At 45.2% G+C, this 25,038-nt stretch overlaps 1 protein-coding gene across 50 annotated transcripts in view; it reads right to left on the reverse strand.

The window, feature by feature from the left end:
• The window catches only part of SORBS1 (sorbin and SH3 domain containing 1), a 229,066-nt gene that overhangs the window by 32,488 nt on the left and 171,540 nt on the right, over positions 1 to 25,038 (reverse strand). For 29 of the 50 annotated variants that reach the window (XM_038578253.1, XM_038578250.1, XM_038578255.1 and 26 more), the window contains 6 exons: positions 21,493 to 21,558; positions 20,833 to 20,934; positions 16,560 to 16,609; positions 8,287 to 8,459; positions 5,545 to 5,630; positions 1,985 to 2,152 (listed from right to left, as the gene is read on the reverse strand). In XM_038578253.1, coding sequence (XP_038434181.1) covers positions 1,985 to 2,152; positions 5,545 to 5,630; positions 8,287 to 8,459; positions 16,560 to 16,609; positions 20,833 to 20,934; positions 21,493 to 21,558 — 645 coding nt within the window. Of the gene's footprint in view, positions 1 to 1,984; positions 2,153 to 5,544; positions 5,631 to 6,280; positions 7,757 to 8,286; positions 8,460 to 16,559; positions 16,610 to 20,832; positions 20,935 to 21,492; positions 21,559 to 25,038 lie in introns of all 50 variants that reach the window. The other 21 variants (XM_038578258.1, XM_038578256.1, XM_038578267.1 and 18 more) reach the window with 5 other exon arrangements.

The raw sequence follows: 25,038 nt of genomic DNA on the forward strand, positions 1-25,038 counted from the left end.
CAAATCAACTACTTAATTTGTAAATTGGCTTAGGCCCATACTGTGGATTGGTGAAAAAATTGTTTTTTCCATTAAACAGAAACATACGTTACTCAAAGCTAAGAAACACTGATTCCATGGCACTGTTGAGACAGACAATGAGTCATCGTTGTCTGTGCAAAGCAGCATCTCCCTCTTTCTCTGCCCATGTCACCCGTGGCTCCAGTAGAGACAAAGATCATGAGGGTGCCCTCCCCCACTAGTCTCCCAGCTTCCCAAGGGCACAGGCTGGGCCCTAATTTCCATGTCTGCACAGGGTCTTGCACAGAATTAGTGGTCACCACATTCTACTCAGTAGGGGTGAAGTGCATCTGGGCCTTGGTGGTTCCTGTTTTCCCATGTCTGTCACTCAGCATCTAGGGCAGTGATTCTCCAAGTGTGGTCTCTAAACTGGCATCATCAACATCGCCTGGGAACTAATTAGAAATGCAATCCTTGGGTGCCACCCCAGAATTACATTTGTGGATGTGGCCCAGCAATCTGTATTTTAACAAGTCCCTGGCAGATCCTGATGAGTGCTCAGGTTTGAGAATCACAGCTCTGGAAAGGAGGTGGGATGGGTCAGGCAGTTTGCCTGCTTTTCTCCAAGGCTGTTCTACCCCAGTGGCATTTCTGTGTGCACGTGTCACCTATACATGTAACTATGCAGCCCTATGGTGCCCTGCATGTTCTCTTCTTTTCTATCACTTGCAAGCGGGCAGGTGTGTGAACAAGGATAATCTATCACCAGAGGCTTTGGAATAGGGTGGTTTGGAGGAGCTGGGATGCTGGGGGCTGTCTTTCCCTTGCATCTGAGTAACACCTGCTAACTTCTTCTTTATAACATTTTTTTTTTCTCCATCACCTTAGTGTCCTTCCCCTTCTTCCTTGCTTTTCTTTCATTCTGGTTCTCCTTTGTCAAAGAAACCTTCCATTTCTTTAAAAACAAAATAAAAACCAAACCATTTGATGAAGAGCCAGTGCCTCTGTCACTCAGAAGGCAGAAGCATGAATACTAATCTATCACACTGAAACATTATAAAGCTGTATATGCTTTGGTGTCACTCCCCTAGTTCCCTACCTCCCAAGCCCCAGACATGCACACATCCCCAAAAGGAGCTAACCCTTAGGGGACCAGTTGGGGTCACATGGCAAAACATACTCTGACGCAAGCAGCAGCATTTGGCCGGCATAAGAACTTCAACACGGCCGTTGGGACAGGAGGCCAAGGCCTGGATAAAATCACTTCAAAGGTTTGTGCTTTCTTCGCGTCTTTTATAATATTAAGCTTTGTCATCTCAGCTAAGAAATGTCAAAATGAAGGGAACAAATGAAATGTCTCTCAAAGAGCTCTCTTACCCTCCATGGACTTATCCTAACTGCAAGACTCCTTGGGTTTCAAAATTCTTCAGTGAGTCTTCAGCACTACTAAACACCTTATTCAATGAATTCATCCAATACCGAGTGGCAATATTATTCTCTGACATTTCAGGACCTGGGTAAATGGCGTAAACAACGCACTGCTTGCTAACTTTTATAAGGAGATTCACAAAACTGTTTCTTCAAAGAATTATCTTGTAACTGCCCACACTATAGGTACTAACACACACGGACTAAGGTATAAGGTTTCTAGGCAGAATGCACAGGCAACATGGTGTCATGATAAAATGCAGGATGTAGAGGACTGGATTCATGAAGGCAGCCGATGCTCTCAAAGCATGCATGGGGGGGTGGGGGCAGTGCGCCAGCAGATTCGGTCCCACAGCCAGGCATGCTTGAACATACAGAGCACAGGACATAATGTGACTCATGTCCATGACCAGCCACAGAAGAGCCAAAGCAAGCCTACGGGAAGCCAGGATGACAGATGCCGTTCGGAGAACTAATTTGGCCTACGGAAGGCAATGCTGAGGGGAGGCAGATATTGCTTTGGGTCAAGCAGCAGATTGAGGCAACCAAAACAGACCTCTGACCCAGATTTCCTTTTGGCCGTATCGTCTATATTGAGGAGGTCCCCAAAGCGCTCATTAGTGATAAACTGATGGTGCGTCGGAATGACGCCCGTGTGGCGACGAGCTGCAATATCGGCCTCTTCTTGCTCACGCTTAAGTCGTCTCTGGTCCGCTAAAAGTTTCTGCCATGAAATTGCATAAAATGGGCAGTGAATCATCTGGTCCAGGGTACTGGAAAACTGCCAACAAAACAACTAAGGAAAAAGGTGCTGGGTGAAGAGGGAGGAAACACTAAGGGTCAGGTGGAGGAGGGGCTTTCTGGCCACACTACCACGTCTCCTGTGTAGCCACGTCCCACGTGCTCTACGGAGGAGGGAGACAGCACTGCGCACGGGATACTTGGGGATGTCACTGGGGGACGCGGAGGAGGGATGAATTCCAGTCACACCGTCTGGAAAACTATCCCCTGGCTCAGCCAAAGCCTCCAGCCCCCAATATATGGCCACAAAGTTCAGGCCCTCTGGTGGGGGGCTATATCCAGGGCATCCACAAACATGTTGGGCTGAAGGTGGGAGGCTGGGATTGCCCACCTCACCTCGCTTAGGCAGTGTTGAGCTCCCAGTGTGTTCCCACGGTGGGGCCGGGGCTGGCCAATTCCTCCCACCCAAATCCGGGTTCTTACTATGCAGGATCCATGGCAACTAGGTCATTTTTTTGTGCTTCCTAGGTCTGTTACTCTAATATGTTCCAGAGAGTAGAGATGCCCATTTCAGAAACTATGGTACCCTTCTCCGAGGCTGGCCAACCCCTCCTCTGGGCACAATGTCTAGAAGGCCTTAGTACACGCATCAAAGGCTGCCTATGTGACGGAGAGACAACATCAATTACTTTCTTACTGGACTTTTTATGTAACTCTTTCTTCATTTGGTGAAATGAGGCTGACTTTAAAGGAGTGATGTAGAATATAAATATAAAAGATGAACTCGGAATAATAACACCTCAGTTTAGAAGAAATATGCTCTCCCAAAGTAAGGAAATAGTCACCTACTTCTATTTCTAAAGGCTTTCTCAATAATTAAACAATGTTGCATTTTACCAAATGTCCTCATTTCCTATTGAAGTGACCCTATGGAACGGAATTTTAATGTGTTTTTTAATTCTATATCAATCATACATTCCTGGGATTAACATTCCTTGAAGAAAAGCAATAATTAGGACTGGTAATTCTTAGCATTTTCTGTAAGGCATTAGTCTTCTTCCAGCAGGCAGTTAAATGCCTCAAGTGACACCCAGCCTCAAAGGATAGTGGGCCTGATTTTTTCCATTTTTCTCCAGGGGCTACAAATACTCAAGAAACAACTTAATCAGGAGCACTTGGGTGGCTCAGTTGGTTAAGCTTCTGTCTTCCGCTCAGGTCACGATCTCAGGGTCCTGGGATGGACCCCCGTGTCAGGCTCCCTGATCAGTGCTGAGTCTGTTTTTGCTTCTCCCTCTCCCTCTGCCCTGCCTGCACCGGCTTGCGTTTTCTCTCTGGTTTGCTCTCTTTCAAGTAAACAAATAAAATCTTACAAAAAAAAAACAACAAAAAAAACCCAAAAAACCGACAAAAACCAACTTCTCAAATGGCTGTGGGATGTCCAGTGCTCGGATAAGTTGTTGTAAAGATTAAATAAGACATGAGAAAGTGCTTTGCAAAGCCCAGTGCCATGAAAAGGGCACTGGCCCAGGAATCTGGAGCCCTGGTTTCTAACTGTGCCTCTGGTGTCAGTTAACTTGCTGCGTGACCTTGGGCAAGTCACTACCCCACTGGAGTCCTTTCCTGGCTAAAACAAGGGGCTTGGCCAGAGAACTACTAGTGTCCCTTCCAGGACTGACATACTCACTTTCTGAAATGCCACCACCGTCAATATTAGTAACAAAGCATTTGCAAAGAAAAATGTCAGGACTGACACTTCGTTAGCTGGAAGTGTGAGCTGTTTCTGTAGCAGGGGGATGGACTGATGTTTGAGGCCGCCATGCCCCTGGCGCTCGGGCCATGGATACAGAAGATCAGGGACAGCAAACAGGAGTGGAGATCCCAACCCAGTTCTTGAATTGGACCTCAGCAAATCCATTGTTCCCACAGTTTAACCATGGAAGCTAAATACCATGAATAAAGACACAATGTTTTTAAGAATCTGTGAGCCAGTGTTATTCAAGGAACAGGCTTCCCACCTTCTGAAAGCACCTTGTAACATAGTAATTGTTAAACCAACTAAGTAAAACCTGCCTCCTGTGTGGTAGGCATGATCCTATCACAAAGGCTTCCATGCTGGATACTCCTATTTATACTAATGACATGGAATGTCACCTTCTTTTACCTTACATTGGTGGGAACCTTGTATCTCAGTGACAGTGACTAGAACTGAAACGGTCTGTGGCCTGATGGATACTCACTGGGAGTTTGTTGCCTCATTATTACCAATAAGTCTGCACATCACTTGCTTCCTTATTCTCTCCCTGGACAGATACAGTCTTAATGAAGACTGTATTATGCCTGGAGAGGGGGAAAGCTATGGTCTTTCTGTCTCAGCAGCAAGGACTATCATCCAGACCCACTCAGGGTCAGCCTTTATGCTAACTCCTTAAGGAAAATCCATCTCAACCCTGAAAGCACTCAACAAAACAGAACATAGGAAGGGGGCTTCAGACTTGACAGGGCAAGGGACAGAGTTGTGTACACACAGGCACGCTCTCCTCCTGCCACAAGGTTCAACGCAATTCTTCTACCTTCCTAACTTGATACAGGAAAACTGGTCATTGGAACTGGTTTAATCTATAGGACCCTTTCTCCTAAAATGCAAAATCCAGAAAGCATTCCTCAAAACACCACTTTATCACAGCAGAAGCTTGTGATTTTGCCCAGGGAACTGATCCGCAGAACTGTCTCTCCTGAAATCTCAAGAGAATGTGCTCCTTCCCCAGCCTGGTCAGTGATTTCACTGCAGTGTAGACATTTCAGCAACTGCTAGAAGAGGTGCATGTCCTCAAGTTCTTGGGGGTTTCCCAACATCTAAGGGGGTATCTCTTCTTCTGAGTTAAAGGCAACTTCTTCAAATTGTTTTATAATGTATCATGCAGTGGTCATTAGTTATTATTTTTCAGTTTCCTTTCTCCTGCTGTACCCTCCCCAATAGGAACTGTGCTTTGTGCCAACAGGAGAGTGGGAAATACTGGGGAAGTATGCGGGTGGGTTTCCCTAGAGAATAATAAGGCCGGGGTTGGGGAGGGGATGAGCGAGTAGAGCCAACTCGGAGTCCCCTCACATGGCACTGAATGCAGTGGTGAACCCTCCCTCCACCCCCAGCCCCTACCCGGCCAGTGGGACTTCGCACTGAGAATCTACTGCCTGTGGGGAAATCAGTCCTCCTTTTTGGACTGGTGGAACAACTGAGCTTATGCCACATAAAAAGCCATTTGTGAAAATGCTTTGCTTCCCGTTGCTAGGTCATGTCACCTCTCTGACAGATGTCTAGAATGTTTGTTTCCTCGTATTTTTCTCTAAGAGCTTAAAGATTTTAAAGATGGCATTTACCTCTTTATCATCATGACGCCTCCGAATAAATTCTTCTGTGGATTCCAAATAATCGGCAGGTATAAAATGTCTTGGTGATTCTGAATCTTCAAAATAATAAAGTAGAATTAAAAGACGCAAAGATTTAGTGGGAAAACAGATTGGGAGATTTCACCCTGCATCTGTTAGACATGTTTTTACAGTTCGTGGATTATTGCCCAATAATCAAATTCTGAAGAAGAACCAATCCCCCCCCCCCCCCGCTTTTGGATTTACTTATAAAGCCAGTTTAATACAAAGAAAACTAATTGGAAGGCAAAAAGTGAGCAGAGAGAGGACCTTCTTTGAAAAGTGTCCCTACTAAGAGGCGTGCAGGATCTTACAGGGACACACCATACACTCACACACACACGCACAGGGCCACCGAAAGAGGCTGCCTCTCAAAAAACCACAGGGTGACTGAGGATTGGTGTGAATTCCATGGGGTTCAAGAATTCAAATGGACAAATTTCTCAGATGAGCTAAACGGCCAATTTTTCTTTCGAAACAGAGTTTGGTGGTTAGTCTGAATGACATGGGGGGCTTTGTTTTTAAAGAAGTGCAGCCACTACGAGCCATGATTAATTGCCAAGCAAAACAAACAGAAAACAAAGGACAGACCAGAAAATGAGCACCACGGGGACAGGGGGAAGAAGGGACAAAGCAAGCAGAGTAGAGAGACGGGGGAGGTGAGACTGGGCAAATACACAAATGCCACCTCCGAGGGACGTTCCCAGTTCACTGTGTGGGTTGTTGTTCCTGTCCAGGCCAGGGTCTGAGTACGGCACGGAGTTGCCATTATGAGAGGCCCTCAGGCAGTCCTCTGGGACTGCGGGTCTCCCCTGAGGGGGCTCCGAGATCCGGCTCAGCCTCGCCATGGTGTGTCGGGAAGACAGGCGTTTGGGAACCGAGGGCTTCCCCCCAGAGGGGGTCTCGTCCTGACGGGGCTGGCTGGGGAGGTCTGGCTTCTGGCCTGCCGGGGGGGCTGAGAAGTCACCAGGGGGAGGCTGCCGGGGGTGGTACTGCAGGGGCTTTTTCAACCGGAAAGGGAGGGGGCTCATTAGGTAGATGTTCCTGAGGAGGGTGCTCCTGTCCCCCCTGGGATCTGGGCGCCAGTCAGGCTGTCTGGCCGTCTGCTGCTGCTCGTGCTTCCGGATGGTGGTGAAGCGGGTGTACGAGGCCGGGCAGGTGCCCTTGCACTTGGTGAGGCGGTGCCTGGGAAAGTCTCCGTGGACGCTGCTGCTGCTTCCCTCTCTGCTGTCGCTGGAGACGTTTGAACAGTGGTCGAGATCGTCAGAGCAGGCAGAGAGGGGCTCAGAAGGCATGAGGCCCCTGAAGCCCAAGGTGGGTTCGGCCACGTTGCTACACGTCCGGGAGGCATAGAGCCCCCCGGGGTTCATACCGTCCATCTCCCGGGGCCGGAGCTTGGTTGACTCCAGGAGGGACTCGGCCGAGCGGGCTGCGGTCAGGCCACTCCGGGACAGCACCGGCGTGGGGGACTTGCTCAGCCTCCCGGACAGGTCCAGGGACGGCATGGACCGGGACCGCTGGATCAGCTGCTCGAAAGCGGTGATGCGGGAGGAGACAGTGTGCTTGGGGATGTGCTCCGAGCCCTCCTGGCTGGGGCCCAGTTCGCCCCTGGCCAACGCCAGGCTGCTCCTTTCGAAGTGGGAGGCAAGATCTCGCACGCTGGAGGAGGAAATGGAGCCCAGGAAGAGGCCAGCACGGTTGATCTGGTGCATGTCCCGGTAGAACATGGTGAACTGCATCCCGGCCTTTCTGGAGAGAGGGCAGGGCCTCCTGGCGCTGGTGCCGCACTCCTGCAGGCTCACGGTGCTGCTCGACTTGCTGTCCCAATCCCTCCGCGAGCGCGTGAGCAGGTTCTCGATGCTCCCCCCAACTCGGAGGGGGAGACCTCTTTTGGAATCATTCAAAGACAGTGAAACACAAAGGTTCTCACAGCTTTGAGCCTTTTCTGCCGGCAATAAGATACTCTTCTGTTCCTGCAAAAGAGCGCTGGGAGCAGAGAGCCTGGGTTTGAATTTGGAGGGAAGGATTTCCGAAATGCAGGCTTTGGCAGCGGACAGGGGTTTCTTGTGCTTACACATGGGGCCTAATGCACTGCTAGCGCTAACTGTTCGGCTAGGAACTGAAGATGAAGAAATCATGTGAGCATTCCCACCTTTACGATCCACTGGAAAGCATGCAGAATAAAATAAACAGACCCATTAGGTTAAAGCTGAAAGCTGCTTTAAAAAAAAAAAGAAAAAAAAAAAAAAAGGAGAGGTCACATGCTTATTTATCATAAGGGTTGTTTGTTTTTTTTTTTTTTCTTATGTGTGTGTTGTTTTAATTTCCAGTCGCTGTCCGGAAGCAAAATAATCTGTGCTGCAAAGCAGGTGCGAAGATGCAACGAAAAATGGCCACCCTGCTAGAGTTATGAAAGGCTAAGTAAGGCTCAGCTAAGTTCTAAGAGAAGGGAATCAGAACAAAAAAGAGAGAGATGCTTTAGGGAGAGCAAGGTTGGGGTTCAAAGGAAGGGAAAATACTACCAGAAAGAAAAATGGCCGGTGAACACTGGGGGAAGGGGCTCAGAGGCCTGGAAACGGACCCACACAAGGCAAAGGATATCCCAGTAGCTGGAAGTCACCCGCTACTGACGGGCGAGAGGCATCCGGACCACTATGTGGCTGGGCCAGAGCCCCGCAGGCTTCACCCAGTTACCTTTCATGGAGGCTGAGCTGGAGGGTCGCTTGAGCCCACTCAGGCCCTGGAGAGGGATGTCTCCACCTTCCAAGACGCTTTTATAAATCTGCCTCTCGTTCTCCAGACTAGCAAGATCCCCAGGAGCCCCATCTGATTCCCTCTTCACTGCATGGAAGTTGGAAGAATATAGACTAAAGACAATGTAATTTTAAAATAGAGAAGAGAGGAAAAAAAAAAAAAAAAAAAGAATGGGACTTAGAATTTTTGACATTTTTCTAAAAAGCATGTTACCACCTGAGGACAAGCAGCACATTCTCTGGCACCCTAGGCAAGCACTGCTCTTTCTAAAGGGCATTCTTACCTAAGATAGAATTCTTCAGACAAGATGTCTAGCCAAGGGTGGCCCTCAATGCTCAGGAATCTGCCCAGAACAGCAAAGTGCTAATCGAGATGACTGCATGTGGGCTTCCAAAGAGTAACTCTGAGAAACTTCACCTGGGGAGGAGGGGCGGGGGTGGCTGCTGGGGGCCCAGTGGCTACATACAAGATGGTGCAGCCCAGGACATGAGTGGAGCCTCTGACGTGTCACCAGCCAGAGTTGGTGACTTCAAGTTCACCACTTGGATTATCTTGCTGGATTACTCTTCACAAGCACTTTGGCTGACGTTAATGATTTTTCTGGGTCTCCAGGAAAGTCAGCCACCAAGTGAAAGGGAAATCTGGGATTGTATACACTGTTAGCATCCCAGCCACATTCTCTATCAGCTTCTTTCAAAATTTGTAGTCAGAGCCTTATGACATACAATAGGAGCATAAACTATTGCTCACTTACATCTTTCATATATTTTTACCTTGTTGAAATTCTAGGTATTTTTGCAAGTTACCACAAATCCTTTTAGGAATGAGGTAGGGCACAGAAAAAATGAAGAGCGCTTACTCACTGTGCCCCTCCCTTCTCCTGATCCTAGTTTTCTTTGCCCTCGCCCACGGACACATGGAGACACACAGAATACACACTCACTCAGATGAGTGAATGGCCCCCTTCCCACAGAAGTACTCAGGCTTCTGCTTGGCTGCTTTTCAGTCCTATGGAATTCAGCTGACTGGTCTCAATATTGATTTTTTTTTTTTTTTTTAACTCTGAAGATGTAAAGAGCTTGATGGAATTTCTCTGTCCCAGCATTTTATGATGAACATTATCAAGTGTATAGAAAAGCTTAAGGAATTATAATAGTGAAGCCTCACATATCCTGGACCCCTAGATTCTACACAGAACTAGGCTGCATTTGCTGTATCGCACATCCATCTCTTTCCCTCTACCCATCCATCAGTGATGCAATTATTCTTAATTTCACACAACCTCTCAGTCCCTGTGGTCACAGATAATGGCAATGACGACTCTATCCAAATTGGTGAGATGTCCTATGTGGGAGGCTTGACAATCCTTCTCTCTTTAATCCTCACAAACAATCCTTCTTTTCCCATTTCTGGACGAGGAAAGGAGGCACCAGGAGATCCAAGCACTTGCCAAAGCAGGTCCGTGGAATGGCAGGGCTAGAACCAGAGCCTAGTCATAGGGCACTGCACAGCTGCCCCGACAACAGTTTTAAATAGAACATTTCCCTATGAATGAGGAGGTGGTGCCTTCCAGGAGCCCAGGCTTGCACACCACAGAAGGCCTAAGGATGCTGGAGCTCCACATCACTGCCAATTGTCCCCTGCCATGACAAGAGGCCCCAGAGCCCAGAAGTCAGAAATAAAAAAAAGGGGTGACTCTGGTGCAACAAGTAATGTCTCCACCTCAGGGGAGGTAAGTTTCCTGAGCAATACACTGCTTCTGGCACTAGGTAGCCACCACTTCCTAGCCCCTTATCATGTGCCCAACACTGGCTTTCAGGACTTTCCATGCTCAGCAGCCTGCCGACGGGGGTCAGGGTTCCCTCCAGTCCCTTCTTTTCATTCTCTCTGGCTTACGTCAGGGGATCAAATGCTTTTTCCCTTTTCTCCGCCTAGACAGAACATTACTGAACATTTAAGGGAAAAGAAAATCAACTCTCAAAGCCGAGACCATAAAAGCATGCAGACTGAAGTAAGTTAACAGAGTAGCCTCCAGGGTGTGTCTCAGGGAGGAGAAACCTCCGTCAGGGGCATGATAGGGCAAGTCTCCCCCAGGCCGTGCTTTTATTTGCAGGGGCCCACGAGAGGGTCCATGAGTACACGCAATAAATATCTGTTCAATGAATATGAGGTTACATTTTCTGAAAGTAAAATTGGCACACATGATCTGATTAAGATGTTTCTAGAAATTTTTCTATGAGAATTTCATCACAGTCACTTAAGCTCCTGGCTGCTGACATGGGTGACTGTGGAGCCATCAGAATGGTGGGAACAGTGACTACAGGGAATGAGCACGGTCCAGGTGTAGGCTGGCTGGCCTTACCGGTGTCCTAGCCTCTCACTGAATGTCCCCACTCTCACCCCTGGAGGTGGAGGCTTGGCTTTGCCAGGCTCACAGGCCTTGGGACAAGGGCTGCCACCCACACAGCTTTTGCTCTCCCACTCCTACCTATAGGGGTGCTTGAAGATGTCTCCTCCAGCCTTCTGACTGATAAAAGCATCAACACCAGCTAGATGGCAGGAGGACCGTTAAAGGTGACTCGGAAGGATGTGGCACTTTATGCCAACCTAGATCAATGTAAGCTCATCTAAACTGACTCTAACTTTGAATTTCGTAAGTAAAGATAAATCTGTTCCTTATTACAGTTTCTCTTTTAAAGCCTATCCTTGCTTTGGTTGCATTTTCTGATTCTGTCCTTCAATTAACCCCAGTTTAACTCCTTTTTATACAACCTCAACTTCTAAAATATCTGTGTACGGATATCCTTTAGCCATGCCGCCAATAGCTCTGGTGAGGAGACAGTCTCTTAGGCCCTGCTGGCCTTGGTTTGGGGTCCCCAGAGCTCCCGCAGCTCTGGAGAGGGATCGCCAGAGGCTTCTATCCTGCTGTCCTTTGAAGCGCCTCAGCCTTGGTCATAACTTCCATGGCAGCCTTCTCCAGCTCTGCCTAACTTCATTTGGTCATGACTCTTGGGTGTACCCAGGCTGCCTGACTTGGTATCTCCCCTACTTCACCACTCATCAGAAATCCCCTCCCTACCTGCAGCCACTCTAGTTTCTGGCTTTATTCCATCCATTATCACCATTTTGTCCTGCTTTCCCACCAGAATGACAGACCAGCACTCAGGAAACCTCTCAGAATGGATTTGCTATAGCTAATTGTTTTCTTTCTGATACCAAAGCCAACACACTTTTTCCAGATGTGCAATACTTCCCAACTGAGGCCCTCCTTGGTTACAAACACATCTACAGGCTCTGGAACAATGTTTTCAAAAGTATCCTTGGTTTCAGATCTCCTAATGGTGTAAAGACAGATCTCATTTGTCCCACTGTGGCAAGGAGAAACTGAGGACCAGAGGGCCGAAGGTCACAGAGCTGTTGGGTCTTTGCCGTGTTCAAACAGATCAGACAGGATGAGAAAAGCAATGGGGTTGATGAGAAAGACCTAATCAGTATTGGCAGCTACCAATCACATAACAGAAGAAGCCAAGTTCAGCACTGGAGCTCAGCTCTCAGCAGCCTGGGCTGAGCTAGTTCCCAGTTCAAAGACAGCAGGCCAGAAGGAGACAGCTTCATCAATTCCATCTCTGGCTAAGATGCAAAGGGGGCTGAGTTTCAAGGGGATTCAACAAAAAACACACTCACTGGAAGAATAAAGGGAGAGAATGGAGTGATCCTCTTAGGGCCAACTGTTTGCAATCGTGTGACCAGATGGGCTTTAGAGGACTCCAGTCTGACTCCAACGAACTAAGGATAACCCACTCTATTTGAACACTTGGAAACAATCTGTTTCTCAAGTTCTTGCATCTGTAAAACCAATAGGTATGGTAAGACTGTCCAAGAAATCCACCTTCAAATCTATTATCACATAGACCTTTCTTTTGAGCTCCAGACGTATACATTCAATTGCCTTCTAGACACCTTCATGTGGGTATTTCTCAGGTTTCTTAAATCCCACACGCCCCCCAAATGAGATCCTTGTCTCCCATTAGCCAAGCCAGAAAGGCCAGGGAGCAACCCCTTTCTTCCTCTCCTTGCTCCCCAAGCCTAAGTAGTCACCAAGTCCTGACACAGCTGGCATCAATCCCTTGCCTTCCCCAGACCTCCCTGGCCACCACCTCACCACTGCTCACATAGGCTTCTCCATTAAGCATACCCCCAACTCCTGAACCTTCAGCCCTCCAGTCAGTCATCTGGAGTCAACTCACTGCTAGGGATATTTCTAGAAAAGATCTCGTGAAGTCAATCCACTGCTCAGTTTATTCACTCAAATATTTACTGAGCACCTATTAGATGTGAATTACTCTCCTAGGCAGAGCTTCAACAGGGAACAAAACAGACACAAAATTCTAGCTTCACTGAATTCACTGTCCAAAACCATTTGTTGTTTTCAGAAAGGGGGAAAACAACAACAATTGCTTTTAACTATGGCTTTGGGGGAGGGAGCCTAGGAAATCTGGGGAGGGTAGTTTCATCTTTAGCCTTTATATACTGCATGAAAAAAAAATGATCTTTTAGATTTATGTGATAGTTATTCCTTCTCTCCTGGGTCCCATCACTGCATGTACCACACTGGATTCTAATTGCAATTTACAAGTCTGTGTCCCCGTTACACTCTGAGCCCCTTGAGGACAGTGGTTTATCTTATTAATCTTTGCATGCCTGGTGCCCAGCACTGCTTTTCAATAAATGTTAGTAGAACAAATGATTCTATAAAATTAAATGCTTGCATGCAGATTTCTGAGAAATGAAAATTACATTTTCAAGGCCCAGGGGAGTCTCTAATGTTTCATTTAGTTCTTCAGGTAATGATCTGTGTTTTGATATTAGGTGAAGAGAAAGAAGGTTTTTTTGTTTTGTTTTGTTTTTGAGGAAAAAAGCAGCTTGTTCTTTAGTGCCACTTGCTGGCCAAATAGAGGAAAGCTCTTTGGTTAGACAAAAAAAAAAAAAAAGAATAATCTTCAGGACTGCTTTAAGATCTGATAGCTCTAGGGAAATAAAATACAAAATTGAACACTCTGATGGCAAGTGTAAAAACATATTTTTTGAGAGTAAGGACTGGCAGTTATAAATCTCTTCCTCTCTATACCCATGTTCTTTTAACATTGTGATAGGTAATTGTGTTAATTAATAAAATTCTAAACTGCAAGTCTGTCCAAGATATGAAAGTGGACTTAACTTCTCCAGTGACTTTTTATTTTTTTTTTATAAATAAATGTTTTTGAACCTGGGCTGTCCTGAGTCTTCTCCTTCAATCCCTGGGGTTAAGTCAAGTCTTGCCAATGTTTCTTTCAACACATCCTTCCCAACCATCCAGGGAGAGGGGCCGGATTCAGTCCGCAAATTGCTGGCCTCGGTGCTGAGCGAGTTGGATGTTCATGAATTAAGACTCACAAGCACATTTGTTTATTCAGCAAACATTTGCTCTGCACTTCCCTGTGTGTCAGGCACTGCATGGAGGCTGGCTCCCCACCAATTCCAAATACAGAAAAACCTTACTCATTTGAATAAACTGGAGGAAAACCCCACCTGACTTACTGAAAAATCCTCAACTGGTAGAATAGCAGGAGGATAGAACCCATCTATTCCTGCCAAGTAGCTCATGAGAGCCAGGCTATGGCTGAAACACAGAGGTCTTTGGAGACCTGTTTCAATGACATAAATAAGAGTGCTTGATGAATTAACACAGCCAGTATCTTTAGGTACACAAATACTCAGAATGTCTGAAAGCAATTTGCTCTTTGAAGCAGTTTGCATTAGGCCCCCTCAATCCTACTAACACAGTATTACAAATAGTTACTTATATTCTTTTTTTAATCATTCAAAACCAGTGAATTGCAGCATGCTTTCTGTGAATTTACTGCCCACTTCTGAATCAGGATGGTGCAGAGGAGAGTTTACTGCTAGCACTATCCCTCGGCCTGGAACATCATTGTTCCACCTCCAGCCACAGCTCTGCCAGGTACCAGCTGTGGCATCACACGCTGTTACGTGCCTGTTTCTTCACCTATAAAGTAGGGTTTGAAATAATGCTCGATTCTGGAATGGTGAAAGGATTACATGGGGGAATGTACATAAAATGCTAACTGTAGGGCCTGGCACATAGTAAATGTTCAATAAATCATTAGAATTACTTCATTCAAGACCTACATTCCTAACTTTGACAGCCTGTGGGCACTGCTTTTTCTTCTGAATACATTTATGATTTAATTATAATTTATTATATTTATTAACTTATTATGTTGATTGATTATACCTCAGGGGGCCCAACCCCGAATACTTTTAATCCTTGGCCCCCTTCATTCATTTGCCACTTTGCCTTCTCATTTACCAACATTTTTTTTGGGGGGGGGGGGTGTTGTTGCCAAAACTACTAAGGGGACTGTATCTTATGCTCCTCTGATAATACTGAGCATAGTGCCTTATATCTAGTAAGAATTCACTAAGGGAACTGACTAAGGGATTCACTGAGCCAGCCACCAGAAGTGGCCTTTCCTGTCCTGTGCACTCTGGGGAGATGGGGAAAGGAAAGTAGTTTGAGGGGGGATACCAGGCAGAAAGGTTAACATTGGGCAACCCTGAAAACAGGATTGTAGGGGCAGGGAGAGATCTGGAGCAGTCAATGCGCAGTCAGGACTGTCCAGTGACAACCAGGTAGCCTCAGAGACCAAGGAGAGTTTGCAGGGAGCCGTGGCCTTGAAGAAGCGCTTTATCTGCAGGTAGCCTAAGGTCATCTGGTGGACTTCACCTCTGAAAGCACGTCTCTGGGGACCGAGAGGACCCATGACTGTCATTCTTGTAGAAGGCATCCTTCAACTAGCTCCTTAAATAGAGCGAGCCTCAGAGCCCAGCGTGGAGGGAGATCGGGAAGGGTGTTCAGATGCTGTATCTGAGCTGTAATGTCTGTCACATTGCTGGTCTGATGATCAACCCCACGGTATCACAGGAGGCACAAGATTTTATGCCTAGATTTTTCCAAGATTGGACTGTACCCTAAGGCAGGTAACTTCCCTTCTAGCTGCTGTTCTAATATGTCTTCTCAATTCCCATGCCGGGGCAAATTAATCATCATCATTAACGCATATTTATAGAAGAAAAATGAACAGAATGGATTTGGTTAGAGATTTGGTCACTATGCTAAAAGAAACAAGATTTTTCCAGTTTTCCACTGAAATACCTTAATCCCAGCTGGTTGATTCAGATCAAGCCAGGCTTCTATTTGAGGAGGTGAATTTTGCTCCTTGTGAGCTTACCAACCCCAGGGGAGCAACAAGCAACAGATGTGCCTTTCCTCCTCATCATACCTCAAAGAATGAGGTAGAGATATGATGGTGATGAGAAGTTGTTCCCATCAGAACAAGTTCCCAAACCCACTGGGTGCACCAGGTACTGTGGAGATGCAGCCCTTGCCTTCAGGGAGTCTATCAGCAGTCATAAAAATACATGAGTACGATTCAGGTATCCAGCGACAGAAGAAGTGCCATAAGAGGCCTTACGTTAAATTGGGTACAGGCTCAGGGCTTATTTATAGGAGCTTAGTGCTTACTACGTACTATGGGGAAGGGGTTGGGGACAGCACTGAGACCTCTCAACTGGGATGATGGCCACATGGCAAAGTACTGAGAAAAGTAATCTGGCACAGGGCTCAGGGGTTTGGAGAGGGGGAAAAGAGGCTGGTGGCTATGCCACGAAGTGAGGGGGTATGCACGTTATCACCCAGGCAGAATTATGATTGGTATGAGGAAATAAATCCACACCTTTCAGCATTAGTCAAGTTAGGCCCTTCCTGGGCCCATCTTTCCCTGTGACAGGTGCCGCCTGAGGACCCAACCCCACCATCCCCCCACCTTTATACCCAGTGCAGCCTCAAGTCACACATCCCACCCAAGAACCAGCAAATGATGTGAGCTTTGATTCCAAATTCAAACTCACATTCTAAAGGTAAAGATGCCAACATAGGCAAAAGCTTACCAAAGGCAATAGGAATCATCACAAAATTAATTTGGAGGAGGAGGAGAAAACAGAAGAAAAATAATTTCAAGGCTGTGATTAAATTGCTACTTATCACCAAAGCTACTAGACTGATACAAATAAAACATTCTTGGATTCAAAACATAAGCCTCTTCCCGTTTCTGACATTAATACATTAAGCCACATATGTGCTGGCAACTTACTATCCAGGAAGCTCTGAAGAAATTTCCGGACTGGGACTGATTGCCGAACTCTGTAAATGTCAAACAAACAAACAAAAAATGTAGATCATTTATTTTGTGTCAGATGTTCCAAGTCAAGGGGGAAAGAGAGCAGCCCCTTTTCCTTTCCTGATGCAGCCAAGGACCTTTGGGGGATGGGGCCCTTGGCTGGAAAGGTCTTGGTGCTGGAGGATTTCTGGGCCAACGGGCACTCTCGCTCTCTGGGTGCAGTGGAAGATGGTCCCCTGGCTTCGACTTATCTTTCATATAAATATAGATCCACGAAGTGGATAGCCCACCATCTGGCCAACATGCATCAGTGACATGGACAATATCATCTTCATCAGCTTAACCCCAATCCTCCGAGCCCCTGGCCAAGCCCACCAGAGACTCCTTCATGCACCCCAGATGCCATATCCAGAGAGAGGGTCACCCAACACCTTAGGTACAGAAAATACAAAAATGCATCTGAAAAGACCACACTGCATTTAGATCATTTGTTCATTCCTGTAGATTTAGAATGTGGAAATGAGGAGAAATGCAGTTGCACAAAACCTATGAGTAGGGGAGCATTTTATAAAATTACAGGCTACTATGCAAAAGAAAGAAACCAACCAAGAGTTACATGCAGAGAAAAGGCAACATAATCAAGTAGGTTAAGGTTTCTGTCTTGGAGAAAAAAAAAAAAAAAAAAAAAAAAAAAAAAGAGCAAAGGGCTCAATATATTTCTTAAAAAATAATGTGGTAGTTGCATAAATCATGAAAAGGTTAACTTTTAAAGACACTCCTATCTCTAATACTGAACACGTCAAGGAAAAGATGCTATCTGGAGGAGACGAGATATTGGGGGAAAGGAGAGAAACAGCAGAAGGAAAAGGTAGATTGTCCAAGAGGGAAGAGAGGAATGGGAGGGTAAGCCATCTTCACCAGGAGCTCCCCCACTCGGTGCCTGCTGAACACCCACCCTCAACCTGTGGGGTCCTCTCACTTTGGAGGGCACCTCTGCCCTAGGATGAGGACTCTGCCCTCCAGCAGCCCCAGTCGCCTGCCACTATTCTTCAGAGAAGGTACATCCATATCTATATCCATCCTTCCAGCCCTCTTGCCCACACTGGTGTCTTCTGCTCATCTCCCACACCTTGGCACCCTTCCCCTTCTGGGTCTTCATCCACTTTGAGGATGATGCCTTGGTCTCCATCTGAGAAAAACTTCTGTGTGACCCTGCAGAGTCCTCTGGGAAGTCCCTCCTTCCCTCCTTCCACAATCACATGTTTTCAATCAGTGCTGTACCCCTGGGGGATCCCCAGGGTTCTTCCCCACTCTAGCTCCTGGCAACTACTTACCCAGGAGCCTCCAAGGTTTTTAGAAACCTCCTGGTTATCAAATCCACTAACCTTTCCTCAGAGTCTACTTTCAAGGGACCTCTCTGGAGCACCAGGTAGTTGTCTTACTTTCTTGTTTCACCACTCAACTTTTCTTCCTACTTCTCTGAGATGCTCACCCTCCTATCCTCCCCTTCTGTTCCATGTCAGGGGGTAGGTGTTGCTCTCGTCCTTCCTGTCCTTCAATCTTTCATCTGCTCCTGGGGCTTCAGCCATCACTTCTCTTCAAGTGACTCCAATGGACTTTGTAGGCCCCATTCTCTCAGGAGACCTAATCTTCTATTTCCAGCTGTCTACTGGATATCCCCTAGGTGACACCCAATCAACACTTCAAAAACAAATCACCTAAAAATAACTCCATCTTACCTCTGCACTGATTCTTCTCCTCATCTTTCTTTTGTGACATACTGATGTCTTCATCCTTCCAGCTTCCTGGCCAAAACCTTAGCATTGTCTCTATCCCCATTCCATCCCCGGATTCTTTGTTCTTCATGCCAATTAAAATGTCCCACTGCAATGTCCTCTGTGAGCACTCTCACACCTACCCCTTCCCTCCCTTCATGCTGGTGCCACTGGAGTATGTGCTCATATCACTCCATGGCCTGACTAGCACAGTGGCCCCCTTGCTCTCTGCACCTCCAACTGGAGGTTCTCCCTTTAACTTGGCCTCTCTAGAGTAAGGACACTGACCTTTCTAAAACAATTCCTGAACTGCATCACTGGTCTGTGGACAAAATCATTTCCTGAACTGTATTTTCTGATGCTGTGAACAATCCAGGGTCAACCCTCTTGCCACACCTATCACTACTACCACCCCAAATTTTCTATTACAGCTGAATCTTTTACTTTATTCCATTTCCCCCTCAAAGATTTTATTTGAGAGGCAGAGCATGAGAGCGGGGGGACAGAGGGAGAAGCAAACTGCCTGCTGAGCAAAGAGCACGATGTGGGGCTCTATCCCAGGATCCTGAGATCACTACCTGAGATGAAGGCAGACACTTAACCAACTGAGCCACCTAGGCACCCCTACTTTATTCCTTGAATACATGCTAAACACGTTCACTTCTGTGCTCTTTTTGTGCCTCACATGGATGTTCCCCATTTCTAACCATGTACCTACTTACACTGTATGGATCCTGTCCTGGCTTTTTTGAGAAGTCTGCCTTACTTTTCTACAAGATCACTGTTCCTCCTGACACTTAGAGCCCATGCCATTCTTTCAGCTCTTCACAGACACTGCTGTGTACTCGGGGAATTTTTAATTTGCGTGTGCCTACATTGTCATGTTCCTGAAGGCAGAGTTGTTTCCATGCTGATTCAGAGCCTCTCTCAGCACGTCCTATACATATGAGGGACTGCTGGGGAACATGTAACTGAACCAATGTGAAGAGGACCCTTCCCTGTGCTCACCTTGCCCCGGGTAGGAGTCCAGGCACTAGATGCTGTCTCTAACCTCACAGAGGCCTCAACATGCTCAGTTATTCTCCAGCTGCCCTCCATCCTTGCATGTGTGACAGAGCTGCTCTTCTTAGACTACTCTGAAGAGTGACCCTTGATTCCTTTTATGACCTGTAATCTTAGCACTCCCCTCCCATCCCGCAGCACTTTAGGACTTACCTGCCTAGTTCTCACTCTTGAACTAGCTCAGACCTTCCATCCCACAGTGGCTACAGTTGGTTCCATTCTCCACCCTGGCTGAAACTGAGCACCCTATCTTCCCTGCTCCACAATCTATCTGCCTTGACTGTGCACACACTGTGGCTCACCTTTGTGCCTCCCTCAAGTTCTGAAGAGGGACCTGGGTGCTCTCATTCTTCCGTGACTTTGGATTTCCGAACCCCAACTTCCCTGATCTGCTTGCAGTTCCTCAGCGTCTGACCTTATCTCAGCCCACTTTAGCTGCTGGCATAACCCCGTGGGTTCTTCTCTCCTTCCCTGGCTTGAGGGTCTGGCATTCAAGACTTTTCATAACCCGAGTCATTCAGGCTTGGTGATCTGACCCTCTTTGTTTCAGTTCTGCTTAAATATAACACAACCCATAGCATTTTCCACTTTTCCTGCTGGTCTGTGGACCTTCCTAGCCTCTTTAGCAGTGTCTGCCTTCCTTTTTTATTTTCTGTAAAGATATTCTTTCCTTGTAAAAATCTTTTTTTGTTTTGTCAGGGAGCCCTGGTGGTGGTTCTCCAAATACTTGGTATTTTTCTTCCCCTTGGAAACCTGTTTACCTTGGACTGAGTCTCTGACACATCCTTTAATAAATCACATTTTGACATAGCCCCCTTTAAAAATGTCAATACAGGTTGAGTTTCAAATGCTTGTTTGTGGTCAGGCTGTCTGGTCTCTGGAGTGCATCTTTTCACTGAGAACTTTCTGACCTTTCAAATGACAAATACAACTACTCTGCCAGTACCATGCATGTAAGAGGCACTCAAATCACTGCCACCATGTTTTTGAAAATGATCTCTGAGGTTGGTATCTCCCAGGGCTGCAAACAAAGACAAGGAAATTGCCCCCAAAAATGGCTCCCTGAAAATTTGGAGAAAGAATATGGAGGCAAAGGAAGGGAAGTTAAAAGGGTCACCTCCTGAGAGCAGAGAAACAGAATGATAAGGGGGTGGGATCGTTTAAGTCACCAGCCACCCTGCATATATTTGAAAAACTCCCTTTAAGGAAGATCCCAAGCTCAAAAGAAATCCAAGCAAAAATTAGGTTAGGGGGAAAGGAATCGAAAAACAGGAGTCAGAAAGCCATGCAGCTTATAAAGAACCAGCATAACCATTCATTGCCTCGACTATATTGAAACCAGAGAGCAGAGAAGAAAACAAAACCGAGCTGGAAGAGGAATGGACAGTGTGAGAAAAACTAGGAAATACCTGGGACAGGTTTGCACTGGGTGCTTTATTAAGTGTCTCCGTGTTTTCTAAATGTGCCTCTAACTCTGCTGGGCAGAGGTCGAGATCTTTTTTTAGATTAGTCTGGTTCAAGAAAGAAAAGATGGGAAAGAACGTTTTAGAGAACAGGCAGAAAGAATGGCAGGTTAAATGTGAAAAATGAATTTGTTTAGTGCTATGTTTTAATAAGGCAAAGATGGCATGACTGAACACAAGAGCTCACTAGAAATCAGGTAAAGACGTGAAAACAGAGAATGCAACATTAGGCAGAGAAAATATAAATCCCGAAGTTATCAGAGCTTCAAAAGTCTATTCTACTTGCTAGAGAGAACTACAAATACCACGAAAACCTACCTTTTGCAGAAGACCTATTTTTTTTTTTCTCTTTTCAGAGTATAGTGACTGTGACAAATAGGATAGGTCAGGAGAGTAAGGCATTGCTTTAAAAACCTCTCAACATTAGTAGAAGTCGTAGAGACTTTGTTAAATAGTTTATCACCAAGCCAAAAAAAAAAAAAAAAAGTTATCAAGTTAAAAAAAAAAGTGATTTAAGAAAAGAAAAAAACAAACCCCACAACACACTCACACTAACCAGGCTAGAGAACACACACACAGCCCACGGAGGAGGCACAGCAGAATTACCTTTCTATCCTCTCTAGGAAGGATAGAGCAGTCTCCAGGAGTATAATCCCATATCTTTTTGGGAGGCTGACGGGAAGCAGAGGAGGAAATGAAGAAATGAGCATAAAGACATAAAGACAAACATGGAGACTGGCTCAAACAAAGAGGGGCACGCTAGAACTGTATCAACACAGAAAAGTGAACTCAAAAGCACAGGGAGTGGGCACTCTGCCTCCTGAGGAGGCTGCCCAGGGAGGGATTCTGTAGAACTTAGGAGCTGGAAACATTAACTGGGAAGTTTCTAGGTCTACATCTCAAGAGTAAGTCATTATTGGATTCTAAACATTGAAAACTTAAAAAAAAATAAAATAAAAAACAGATAAAGAAAATAGAAAAAAAAAAAAAAAGAAAGCATTACCACCAATTTGAACAAAAACCAAAACTTTAAAATTCCTTATTTTTCTTTTTTTACATTGAAGTACAGTTGACACACATCCTCACTTTGTTTTCAAACTGAGATTGACACTGAGAGCCTATGTTTATGAAGCAGTCTTCTCCATGGCAAAATTCATTATGTTTAATAAATGTGTGACTTTGGAGATTTGGCCAGGGGAGGATAAATTGAGACAAATGTGCTTTCTGTGGTTTGTGGCAATAAAACCCATGTACATAATAGGTGTTCAATAATGTGCTGTGTAGCTAGACAATTCTGCTAGACAACACTTACAGTCTCCTTTTACAGCTTAACCAGACTTTGATAACATGGCTGGTGGTATAGCTATGGCTTCCATTTACCTCAGAGAACAATTTATAATTTGAATTTGAACAGCAGACTATAGGGTTATGTTCATTTTCTCCTTTAACTCTGTAAGTTAAAATTAGAGCTGCATTCCTAAAACAAAACTCTGCCAGGAGAACTGTGAGCTTAAGAAGGGAAGGGTTCAGAGGGTAGGACATCTGGAAATTACAAGTCACTTGTAATTCTGGAACCTCTCCCCCACCGTCTAGACCTTCTTGTTCTATTTAGACCTGATACATCTTATATAATGATCCCTGAAAAAATGAGATTAGTAGCTCCTGGCATTTTGTGCAAATATCATTTTAACTCTATGCAAGCATTTACACTGGTTCACATTGTGACATTTTGCCTTAAGCTTACTTCTGGAAATCACATGGATTTCTGCAGAAATTAAAGGAGGGGAAAAAAAAAAAAACCTAACATTCAGACTCTTAGTAATGAATCTGCAAATGAAAAGTAATCTGAATCCAAGAGACTTTCATCACTGACAGTGACGGGTCAGTAATGCTATCTCTGCAGATGTATACTTTGTAAAGTGCGTGCTATGAACAATTACCATTCATCTTTAAGCACTTAGTACACTTGGACTGTTCACCTGGAGAAGCAGACTGTTTACTGATGATACCTACTCCTTTCTTTTACTACCAAAATAAATAAATAAATAAATAAATAAATAAATAAATAAATAAATAAATAAATAAGGCAGTGCTTACAAATCTAATTGGTTTTAAATTCTTACAAAAATGGTCCTCAGAGTCTTGAATTATTTGATATTCTATAGCAACATATCAGAGCTAAAAGGGACTATAGCCAGGATCTTGCTAAAATTTCAGCTCATTCTGGGTGGTGGGCTTTAAGTGCAAGAGTTGAGGAAGAAAGGAGTTCAGGGTAAATGTTTAGTGTCTAAGTTCTGGCAGGCTTCACTTGGGGGAAGTGGGTCCTGAGTTGGTATGAAATAAAAAATAAGTAGAAATGATGATCCACGTGATTCGGTAGGAGTTTTAATTTCATTCTGCTTCTAAACGACTGAAAAAAGCCTTCCAAAACAACTCCTATGGTTTACACCACTTTGTCTCTCTTACTTTTATTACAGCCTAGAGTGATGAAGGTAGGACAGAAGTAAAGAAAAAATCTCTCCCTACCACACCTTCTTCCTCAACTCTGGGAGTAAGAGCCAGGCATTAAGTCGTTTCAACTGGATGATAAGCCCACCCTTTGATGCTTCAGACCACAAGGAACTGTTCATCTCAGCACTGTTCTTCAGGATATGGGCTCTGATTGAGTTATTTTGGCAAGTCTTCAACAATATTATCCTTTATTACTTTAAAAGACCCTCTCAAAAAGTCCCATTTAAGAAGGACTCTAAAGTCTCTGCAAGGAACATCATAGCTTCAGAAGAAATGGCATTTTAGAAAAGCATCATTTAAATAATTAAGAGGCAGCTAGAACAGAGTAGAGCTACAAATTCTAGGAAGGTCTCACTACACAAATGGACTATGTTCTCAATATTTGTTTAGATGGGCTGTGTGTGCTCAGACCACGGTTTCGGGCAGAAACAGTGTTAATCTACCAGGCTATTTATAGAGTTGATTTAATGTATGCCGGGACTCAGAGACTGCCCTTTGCTAACAAAAATGGAATCATTTGCAATGACAGATTAGGTAAAACAAACTAATCACATTATAAGGATTGTTTCATACCTTTCCTTAAAAGTTAATATTTCATATAAAACTAAGTTATTCAGCAAATGAGAAATGGCTAGAAATGTGTAGATTCTGAGGGGGCTTTCCAAAATCAATGTCACAGACTCTTTATTATACATAATTTAAAGCTAATAGTTTTTGCTTTCCCTGATGAAAGGATAGCATTATTATTACATATTCTGGCCATGGTCTTTGTTTGGCAGAGAGGGGAAGGGACAACACAATTCAAAAATAGCTTTCTGTGTGAGATAATTGAGCAAGTTTTAAGAAAAAGACAAGGGGTAAGATACTGTTCAATATTTGAGTGTGGAGGTGGTTGCCCGAGGTAGACTTCTTTGATGTCTGAATGGTGAATAGGAAAAAGGGAGAGAAAGGAGAAATGAGCTATGCACCAGAGCTTTGGGGAGAGAATGGTGCAGACTCCAGGTTAGACACTTCCCTCTGCACTGGTCACTAGGTGGTGCTGTTTGATCAGGACAGCTTCGCAGCCACTAGGAGCCAGCGTCCAGCAGAGCACAAGGCAGGAGGAAAGCTCCTTCCTGCAGCGAGGGGGTGGGGTGGGGTGGGGTGGGGGCCGGACACCAAGGACGCTAGCAGGATGCTTGCAAGTCAGCCGCTCCTAACTCAGAAGCTGCCTCAACTTTCTAACAAAGCTCAGCACTGCTGAATCAAACTAGCAATTCCACAGCACCCACTTCATTTGTCTTTGTCTTCATCTTAACGAAAAATTTACACCGTCGAATTTAACATTCTGTTGAACTATAAACTCCTGTCTGCAAATAAAACTATCATTTCAAACTGCAGTGATTCCAATGGTTAAAGTTTTATGCAAACATCTAACAAAGTATCCTATTTTTTACATTTACTTCCTCCACCTGTAAATTCTTTTTGCAGCTGTAGTAAGATGTTAAAGTCACTGGAGGTTTAGAGTCAGTTTCTAGTTCTCTCCAGTGGAAAAATGAACTCTCCCTTCTGTTTGATAACAACGTCTGGTGCAGGGTGAAGAAAATCCTCCTTAAGTGCCAAAGGCCAGCTCTGCAATACCACAGGGAAACTGCAGAACAG

The sequence above is a fragment of the Canis lupus genome, chromosome 28 (assembly GCF_011100685.1).
Source record: "Canis lupus familiaris isolate Mischka breed German Shepherd chromosome 28, alternate assembly UU_Cfam_GSD_1.0, whole genome shotgun sequence".
Classification (NCBI taxonomy): Eukaryota; Metazoa; Chordata; class Mammalia; order Carnivora; family Canidae; genus Canis; species Canis lupus.